General features: G+C 38.8%; 1 protein-coding gene across 1 annotated transcript; it reads left to right on the top strand.

The window, feature by feature from the left end:
* Positions 1-483: 483 nt before the first annotated feature.
* Positions 484-1,056, top strand: LOC101847286 (toll-like receptor 2). The gene has a single exon (XM_013087579.2). It carries the CDS (start codon positions 488-490, stop codon positions 1,043-1,045), a length of 558 nt encoding a protein of 185 aa, XP_012943033.1. The 5' UTR covers positions 484-487; the 3' UTR covers positions 1,046-1,056.
* The last annotated feature ends 9,655 nt before the right edge of the window (positions 1,057-10,711 follow it).

The raw sequence follows: 10,711 nt of genomic DNA, 5'->3' as shown, positions 1-10,711 counted from the left end.
CATGACCAGACAAAGCGCACGTCTTTTAAAAAAACTTTCAAATTTAACCATTTTGGATCTGTCGAATAATTATCTAGCTCTCCTGGAAGATCAAAGCTTTGTTCTAAATGAACTTTTAGAAGACATTGATTTGTCAAATAACAGATTTAAAGCAGTTCCTTTTAACTTGATGTCAACTCCGAACTTGAAGTATCTGGATCTAACAAACAACGCAATATCATCACTGAGTGCAGAAGAAATGTTCGACTTTGATACCAAGGCAAGTTTGATTCCTTCAATGAGACTGCTTTTAGCAGGAAACATTATGTCATGCGGATGTGCAGACATTAAATACTTGCACTGGCTCCGGAACACACAAGTTCAGCTTGACAACAATGCAATCTACTCTTGCATCAACAAAAATGGGAAAATTGTCTCTACCAATGATTATGACGATTTAAAAATGCTATGGCGTTTGTGCGTGGGTAAGGTCTATTTCTGGGTATCTATGTTCCTATTAACCTCTGTGATGGTGGGCTTTTTATTTGTGGCTCTTGCAATGAGATATTCCAACTTTTACAAAGCGTTTCTGTTCAACGTAATCAAGGGCCAGTTTCGATTCAAAAGAAGACAAGATTATCAATACGGAGTGTACCTTGGGTATGCAGCAAACGACCACTGGTTTCCTTGCCACATAGTTCGTGCGTATCTAGAAGAAAGTCTTGGAGACACGGTGTGCCTCGCAGACAGAGACTTCCCAGTCAACCAAGATATGGCCACGAGCATCATGGAAGGCATCCACAGAAGCTGGCGCACAGTCCTAGTAATCACGGAAGACTTCCTACGGCGTGACCAATGGTCAGAGTTTACTATGAAGTACTCTGTGTATGCACAGGGCCCCGAGAATCCGTCTCGTATCGTGGTGATTGTGGAGGACAGACTAAGGCATCTCATTCCGACACAGCTTCTCGGGGCGGTCAGTGATGAGAACATTGTCAGTGTGCCTGAACTGCGTATGTGTTACGAACTCGGTCAAAGACTGAAGTTTTTGGTTTCTTCCAACTGATTTGCTTCTTCAATATGAAAGGTCTAAATAGCTGGAATATATGCTTATTATTAGGAAGTTCTGTAAACCGGGGTGACTAAGGCACCTTTTTTAGCTTGTATGATTCATAATTTTAGAAGTCACGAGTTTAATTTAACATGTATTGGTTCAAAATAGGGGGGCTGGTGGAATAGTATCGATCTAGAACCTTTTGGGATAAAATAAGTCCAATTCTTTCTTAAAAATGTCGGAAAATAGGGGGGTGCCTAAGTCACCACGGCATGGGGTGACTCAGGCATCCTCATTCAGTTCGCTTTTAACATACTAAATCTCACATGAGGGTAACTTAAGGCATAATTCAAGCAGTAATGTAGACCATTGAATATCAGTTCATAAATATTGCTATTTTGACTTTCCACAAAGAAAGAGCAGTTCCCTGCATTTCATTCAATTCAACCCCCCCCCCCCCCCCCCCCCCATCGATTAAAGTTGCAATGTACCCGTTATGAATAACAATTTAGCCTATGCATAAAGTTATTCAATGTAGATTTTCTGGTACCGTTCCAGATCTAGTCTGCAGTTCTAATGGTATGTTAGAATTTAACTCAACGAAGTCTTCAAAGAGGTTCATGGTTTGTCTCTGATTTTCAACGCCAATCTCGGACTCCGAGTTTGAGGAGAGAAAATCCTGTTCTAGAAGCTCTTCCTCATTTGGTTGTGCCGTTCTGCCTTCATAACAGGCAAATGCAGACGGCCTTGCTTAACATCATCCCCGGAGCAACATCCATCCTTTTGAGACGAAGTCTCTTTGCACAAGCAGACAGATCGCCAAATTGCATTTCAAGATTCGAATATGCCCACGAATCAGAAATATTGGTACTGGTACCAATATAATTAGCCTCCTCTATCCGAGAACTCTCAACAGAATGTTCGCCACGTGCCTTTGAGAGTTCATCATCAGAAGTTCTGGTGTGTATTCAAGCCCCATGTTTCGGTTTGTTAGCTCTATGGCTTGTTGTCATTCAATGTGTAATCGGTCTGGGGGAAAGTTGCAAATCCTGCAAAAAGCAGCAAACAAACATAAAAGTGATGACTGGATGCCGCTGATAAAGAAATACTTTATGCAATGTTCCTTGCAATTTGTCAAGTCACTTCTTTCATGTTATAAAATGTAACACTACGGTTTACTGATGGTTGAACAAGTATCAGTACTGTAACCAAATAGGCATTTGAAATAAATGTATCTGTCCCGTATAAAACCCTGATATTATGTTGAGTGAGAAGATATATCTTTACAAAATTACAGTTTTTGTGTATGAAAATTCTCAAAATATCACTTTTTTAGTCCAGATACAGGCCCCAAGTCAGGGTGCCTTAGTCAACCCTACCATGTCACTGGATATCGGGCCATGCCCTTTCAAACCCGTAACTGAAATATTTTCTTTCAAATTCACGAATTCTATCGTTCATCTGACTATCCAAGAGCCTAATATCCACCATAAAACATTTTAAGTGTAATAGATTAGGAGGTATTCACCAACGTTTGAAGGAATCTAGTAGAGGTCGATTTTAAATGCTGGTGATCGAAATTTTAAAAACAAACCTCAGATCCACCAATAATGTTCCTGCTCAGCTATTTTTGACTGTGTGTAAATACACCCCATATTGATTACTCTTTTGGGTAATGCATTGAAAAAATTAGTTAAAATCTCTTTTGATGTCGAAAAAATGATGCTCAAAATCATCAAAACATTTCCCAGTTACATGCCTTAGTTACCCCGGGTGCCTTAACACCCCAGTATACCGATATTTAGATTAAAAGCCAAAGACAACTCATTCTTTGGAGGAAAGAACGGATTGGAAATTACGATTTTTCTAAGAGAACATGCTATTGACGACAGTTACATGATAAAACGATAATAATAATACGAAGTGACTATTTCTCCGAACGTTCGGAGAAATAGTGCCGATCTTTATTTCTCCGAACGGTTTCCGGCTTCCGCTCTAGTCGTGATTGTTTGCCTATTTGCGAGAGTTCGGCGCCAACTTTCATTCCGTCATTCTGCGAGGTCTGGGAAGGAGCAAATCAAAGGTGGTATCTGTTCTCAGCTTCTCCTCCGGCCGTGTGCCCACTGGTTTAGCGAGGCGGGTACTGCCTGAGGCACCCGAGAGACGGAGAAATCTGACCCTCTTTTCTATTGAGTGGACGGTTATCGTCCATTAAAAAAAAAAAACAGAGCAAATTTTTGGGTTTAGATCTATTTCAATTTTCAAGAGCTAGATCTAGTCTAGAGATTTTTAGATGAGTGTAAAAACGTGAAAAAGAAAGGTTTCACAACAGAATGAAATCAAAACTAGAACAGCCCAGAAACAACCACAACAATTAACAAATAAGGGCGTGTGTCCACCTGTCCGAAGAAGATTGACCGTTTTAACCCTAAATGTGCGTAATTTGTTTTAAAAAAGTACAGGATATTGCATGGAAATTATGGAACCACAAACAGGGGGCCTGCCAGTGTCAGTACATGTACTTGGTTTTGGTATAACGCTCTAACATAGCACATTTAAATCTATACAGGTATATATATTTAGAATCTAATGAAGGTAGGAACATCAAATTAAATGACGTTACACAATACCTTTTGTAGGAACATCAAATTAAATGACGTTACACTATACAACCCCCCCCCCTTTTCCCCAACAAAAAAAAAAATTAACAGAAAAACAACACATCAGAACAATAACAAGAAAAAAAAATACACACCAACAAAATATAACACCACAAAGAGGGAAAAATGAACGAAAAATAAAAGAGGAACAGCAATACAAATCGTATGTAACTGTAACGTATTCAACAAATCAACGTGGTGACAACAAGTGAGAAAGAGACGAAGTGAAGCTAAGTGAACTTTCTTTCAAAAGTAAAGAGTTTCATTTTCTTTTCTTTTTTTTTGACTTTTTCGGGGACCAAAAAATCGAGCCACGATTGATTGGTCGCGGCCTCGACAAACGCAGATGCTAGCTCTATGTGTCGTTATCAATAACCCTCCATAGATCTAGATCTAGACAGCTCACGAGTGAACGCAACACATTAAGTTTAAGAGCAGCACCCTTCATAGGCCACACGTCATATCTGTAGCGAAAAACTGTTTGGAACTGTAGCATTTCTTTATATAAATACGGACATTTTTTGGACCGATTGAACCATATTGTATACGAACAATCTTTGGTAGGCCTATAATATAATTATAGATCTATATTTTATTTTTATTATCCGAAATATGCGGGAAAGGGTGTGATTCCAGAGTGTTCGGAGAAATAGTGCCCAGCTTTATTTTCCCGAACGTTCGGAGAAATAGTGCCGGCCATAATAATATTAATATTGCTAGCAGTTTGTTGAACCTTGGTTTTTTTTTCAAATCTATATTCACGGGTTTGATTAGTCAAGAGTGTCTCAACACTCGTTACTGAAGTTTTTAAAAAGTTTTTTCCCTCGTTACGTCTAGAACATGTTGACGCTGTACCACAGACTACGAAAATGGGTCCACTTCACAAGAGTAGATATAGAAGCTTCATAAAACCTCCTTTTTTTCTTTAAAAAGAGCTGAATGCCTGTCTGAGCGATAAGTTTTATTTCTTCGGCGCCGTTGAATGTCGTCGCTGGTGAAAACTCGAGGGCGTAACTCGAGTGGGTTTAATGAGTTCTGTAAAGATTATCTTGTGTGAAGAAGCTTGCATGAGGGAGGGGTGGGTCACAACCGTAGGCTACCCACGTTGATTTCAAATAAATCATTCTACCCCGTAAATTTGTAGACCTGGAGAAAAAGTACTGTACTTCAAATATCCCTCTCCCCCCCCCCTCCCCAAATTTCACCTCCACCAATCCCTATTCTGAGTGTTGTGTTTTGTGTGTTTGGCGGGAACACAGGACAACAAAATTAAAGAAAAATAGAATCAATTAATACGGAAGGCATGAACAATTTCAACAGCTATATTCCCCTACTTCGATGAATTATACATTATAGCGTGCACTTGAAAAAATGATTTCATCTTTTTGGACAATAAACATCACTTGTTCCCTCAAATAAAAATATCAGTAAGAAGTAAAAGACCTAGGCTTCTGATCTGTAACAAGACCAGATACAGAAGGCAATTCTTACCTTTATCCATCAAACTTATTCTGTCTTAAATCCTCTTGTTGTAATTATTCGTGTGAGTGTAGAGCATGCGTCAGAATACCGTTGAGTTACAATCAGAATACTAAGTATGTGTCTAGCTTAACATTATTATTTTTATATGACTGTTTACCTATATTAAGCATGTGACTGTGAGCCTGTTTGTGAGTGCAAGCACACTATTATATTACTCGTATTATTGTTATGTGCACAGATTATGTGTGCGGAAGAAAGGACGTGTGATGGAAGAGGGTGTGTGTATATAGGTTTGCACATGTGCGTGCGTATACGTATGTATGTGCATGTTTCTTTATTTGTGTGTGTATGTGTGTGTGCATGTGCGTGTGTACGTGTGTGTGTATGTGTGTACGTGGTGAAACACCAAACCTATGTGCCAAGATCTGGACAAGAAAGATGTATCTTATCTTTACTGTGTGTGTGTGCGTGTGTGTGTATGTGTGTGTGTGGGGGGTGTGTGGGTAGGTGTGTGGGTGTGTGCGTTTGTGCGTTTGTGCGTGCGCGCGTGTGTGTGTGTGTGTGTGTGTGTGTGTGTGTATGTGTGTGTGTGTGTGTGTGTGTGTGTGCGTGTGTTTGTGTGTGCGCGATTGCGATTGTGTGTGTGTGGTGAAACACCAAACCAATGTGCCAGGATCGGAACAAGAAAGATGCATATTATCTTATCTTATTATATCTTATATTTGTGTGTGTGTGTGTGTGTGTTTGTGTGTGTGTGTGTGTGTGTGTGTGTGTGTGTGTGTGTGTGTGTGTGTGTGTGTGTGCGCGCGCGTATGTATGAAATTTGACTACATAATATTGCATTTGTTATACATTTTGATTACTTAACATAAAATCATAGTGCATTATTCATTTGAATTATTATTTTTTTGCAAACATTTGTTTATAACTAATGAGTTTCTTATGTTATTGCTCCACCCTTTTGCAATGGTATGTACGTGTGTGTGTGTGTGTGTGTGAGTGTGTGTGTGTGTGTGTGTGTGTGTGTGTGTGTGTGTGTGTGTGTGTGTGTGTGTGTGTTTGTAAAGGTTTATAGGCGGATATTTTCACTTAATATACAAAATGCATTATGTATGAATTTCTAAAACTGAGTGGAATGTTATTCTAAAGATGATGAAATGGATGATGATTATGATGATGATGATGATGATGATGATGATGACGAGGATGATGATGATTCCTGATGGCGTTTGCACATGCTATAAATGGCGTCCAAAAGACACTTGAAAATGTGATCTCCCAATCATTGTGTTAAAGCCTTGCACTACCCACTCATGCAGCATACCAATTCAAAGCTAATAAATTCTGCTTCATTTGAAACTTTAATATTCCATCTATGTTGAGAGTCTCCTGAGATATGGTCACTTAAAACTGACCTTTAAAAAACCTGGTAACATTGTGCAAAATAGAAGAAACGTGAAAGTGTGTTCACGAGTGTAATTCATACGTATCAACATTGGTGGAACGTACATGTACTGAATATCAAATAAATCGAGAATGTTACTGTCTCTGCAGTGAACAGCATCTTCTGGTGATATTTTCAAACGGACTGAAAAACAGAGTAATCGTAGATTCCAAGCTAAACCTAGACTGAAAATTACATGTGCTCATAAGTGTTTTGTTTAGCAGCCCATGGTTTCGTGTAGAGCACGAAACCTTTTTGCGAAAGGACTCTGTCAGATTTGGGTAATTGTCACGAAACTGCCATGAAATGGGGCAATCTGGCTGGAATGATCAAAGCCCCACTTGTCAGAATCAACAGAGAGCTTTGTTTAAAGGACTACATCGTGCAATTGCTTGAGCATCACGTCTTACTCTTATTTTTGTCATGGTGTCATTCAAGAAGGCATCATTATGCATGACAAAGCACCTTCTCATAGGGCCAACGCCACTAAACAATTCTTAAAAACCAACTCATACCAATAAGGGAGTGGTCACCAGTAAATTTTAATAGCCTCGATGTGCATCCTACAGATACTTTGAACCCCATGAAACAGAATATGTAGAAACACGACTTTCCTCCCAATTCAAACGCTCTGTTAGCAACGATCTTTGACATTTGAGATGAGTTGACGGATGATTTTGTCCAAAAGTAGAAACAGTCCACGCCCAAAGGGTGTGTGCTCTACAACAAAGCAATGGCTCCTTAACAAATAAATAATAATGAACACGTTTGTATTATAACTTGTTGGAATCAGGCGATCGTCAATTTTTCACCATATTATGTAGTTATTGGTATCATCTTACAACGTTATCCTTTAGTCTTGCTTCCGATGCAAAAAAATAGCCATCTATCTGAAAAAGAAGTCGAAATAATTGCGATTGAAGGAGATGGGAGTCGCCTGGTTAAATTGGCTGCCAAAGTTTTGTAGCTTCCATAACATGAGAGTCTTTGGAAACTGTACATTCACATTTTTTGTGCCTTTTATCGAAACGTTTCAGTACAATCCACACAGAAAGGTGTTTTAAAAGGGATACGAAACGTGTTGAACCAAAAACAAAAATTCGGTACAAACTGCTAAATCGGAGAGAAAAAAGTGCAGGTTTCAGCTGTGATTTAATTATTTTGACGAGCATTTGGTTTCGCCACGATGCCTCAAATGTAATGTTAAGTCCAGGTTTTGTGTGGTATTCGTGTCTGCTCTGTTTCTCCAGTCCGTTTGAAGTTTGTTGTAATAAAATATTTGTTATTGCAAAGACAAAATTCTGCATTCATGTGATATTTAATACAAATCCATCCCAGCAATGTTGATGCTCCTCAATACACGTGGGAACATATTTTTAAGAGTTTTATTTTTAATTTTGCAAAATTTTGCCAAACTTGATATTTTAAGGTTAAATTTGAGTGATCACATCTCGGGTAAGTCTTATCATAGTTGAAATATTATGAATAATAAACGATGTAAAATTCATTCAGCTTTAAATTGATATGTTATATGGGTAGGTAGTGCAAGTCTTTAACACGATGATTGGGCTAATGCATTTTCAAGTTTCTCTTGGATGCCACTATAATATAATGACTAACCTCTAACAAAAAAATAGCATCATTTCATAACACTTTTCCAATTGAATTATAGTACAGAAATAAATATTTTTCTACAAATTTTTCAATCTTTCTATCATTATTTGTTAACTGTTTTGTACTCTTCTTTTACTTTTTAACTCTACTTTTGTATTTTTACTGACGTCTGTGGTGTGGCGGTTAGGAGTTTCGTTATCGTGCACAGGAGACCTGAGTTCGATTCCCTAGAGGGAAGAGTTGAGTATAGAAAATTCTTTTGGGATGATGTATCCCTTTCAACTCGGATTGGCCTTGACAGGCAGGATTGGAAGCTTGTCTCCTGAGTGATCTAAATTGTGAGGCAGCGTGGTGGAATCAGGCTCTTCTCACTTTTTGGGCATATTGAGTTATTGGTATAATCTTAAAGCTTGTTCATTTGTCTTGCTTTCAATGAAAAAATTACCCTTCCATCTTCAATAGAAGTAGAGACATTTTGGATTGAAGGAGGTGGGGGTCACCTGGTTTAAGGGGTAAAATTAGCGAGAAAATGGCCGCCAAAGCTTGGTAAATTCCAAAGCTGCAGAGTCCACCGAAACTGTAAATTTATATTTTTGTGCCTTTAATCAACGTTTTCGGTGAATTCCTCAAAGGAATGTGTTTGTAATGGACATAAAAGGTGTTGAGCCAAAAAAGAAAAATTTGATGAAAATTGCTAAGCAGGGAGAAAACTACTGTTTTCTTCGATTTCATTATTTTGACGAGAGCCTGATTTCACCAAGCTGCCTCACAATTGTGTCGAAGGGGGTGTAAAAACACAAACATTTAAAACAAATAATATTTCCTTGTGATACTTAGACTATTGCTTAAAATTATGACAAAGTGTGTAAATTAGGAGGATTCTTTGATGACTCCAAAGAGGCTTCTCTCCCAACCACTCATTTCCCTGTGTTCCTAATGACAGAAATACGGCTTTGGAAACACTTCATGTAGTCCTAGAAATGTCCGGTTTCAGACAACCGCAGTCTGTGTTGTAGCAGTTAGACACTTTGCTCTCGCACACAGGAACTTCGAGGTTGATTCCTTAATTAACGGGGAGAAGTTTTGTCAAGGATCTCGATCTTTTTGCTAGGATGTTTTATCCACCTTAGCTCGGGTTGACCCTGACAGGCAGGATTGAAAGCCTGCCTCCGAAATGATCTGAATTGTGCTGATGGAAGTTTAGTATATCTGCACTCAAGTCAATTTTTCACTGATTCAAACTTCAAACTTCCCCCGGCAGATCAAAATGGAAACCAAGATACTAGGACATCTGGCTCTCCTAATATTCACATTTTGCCCAATTCTCATTCCATCGCAGACCAAACTCTTTTGTAATAATTGCCAATCCTTCAGACATAACAAAAACTATACGTAGTCATTTCACTTTGAGTGTTCTCCACTCCCACTCGCTATATTATTTTTTATTTTTCTTAATTTTATTTTATTTATTTATTTATTTATTTATGTTTTATTTTTTTTAATTTATTTATTTATTTATTTATTTCTTTATTTATTTCTTTCTTTCTTTTTTTTTTTTTTTGGGGGGGGGGGGGGGGGTATCGTGGCCTAGCGTTAAGGTGCTCGCCTCTCATTCAATACGTTCCGGGTCCGAATCAGGATCGCGACAGAACATTTTCTTCTCTAAATTGTCACCTTTCACCTCAATTCCTTCTCTCTAGCAATGTTCTGTCGTCTGCTTTCGCCTCCACTTTCTGTCCCCTCCCCTTCCCTTCCTTCGCCCCCTCCTCTGGACTCCTAACTCTTTCTCAGCCTTTCTACTGCTACTCCCTAGCTCCTTACTGCTGTCCTTCAACCACACCCCTGATCTTATGGTAAGAAAGATCTACACCTAGCCTTCTCGGGCAAAGGCGACAAATCTCGGAGGCCCCATGTGCAAGTTGCGCACGTTAAAGATCCCTTGGTGGTCCAAAATCGGTAAAAGTAGACAGGGGCGAAGGCTGACTTGTCTGACAGGGTAATCCAAGGGGGACGGGACTAGACAGGGCCTGGAGATATCACACAAGAATCTTACTCGAGGCAGCAACACTGAGATGGGAATAAAAACAAATTCTGAATTCATATTATTGTATGTTCAGTGGCAAAAATAATCGGGAAAGTATCTCATGAAATATTAATTCCAATTAAATTAAATTTAACTTCAGACATGAACACGCAAACACAAAGCAAAGAAGCAGAGATGTCAGTACTACACATGAATTACCAGTGAATCTAAACTCTTTGGTAGAACATGGCAATTGTCAATTTTTAATTTCACATTTGGCTGTTTTTGTCTAGCTTTTCGCGGCCAGGAGCTGGTGTCATAATCGAGGTCACGATCTGATTATAGGACGGTAAAAAGTCGAGAGAAAAAAAACAAGCACTCGCAGCAGTCAAGAGATTGTTAGGAGTTAGTTCCCTTCACATAATTTGTGAGGTTGGCTCATAGAGTTATCTGCC

This window comes from Aplysia californica, unplaced genomic scaffold (assembly GCF_000002075.1).
Source record: "Aplysia californica isolate F4 #8 unplaced genomic scaffold, AplCal3.0 scaffold00605, whole genome shotgun sequence".
NCBI classification, from domain to species: domain Eukaryota; kingdom Metazoa; phylum Mollusca; class Gastropoda; order Aplysiida; family Aplysiidae; genus Aplysia; species Aplysia californica.
Note: the sequence above shows the minus strand (reverse complement) of the source record. Positions and strands in the feature narration are given on the sequence as shown.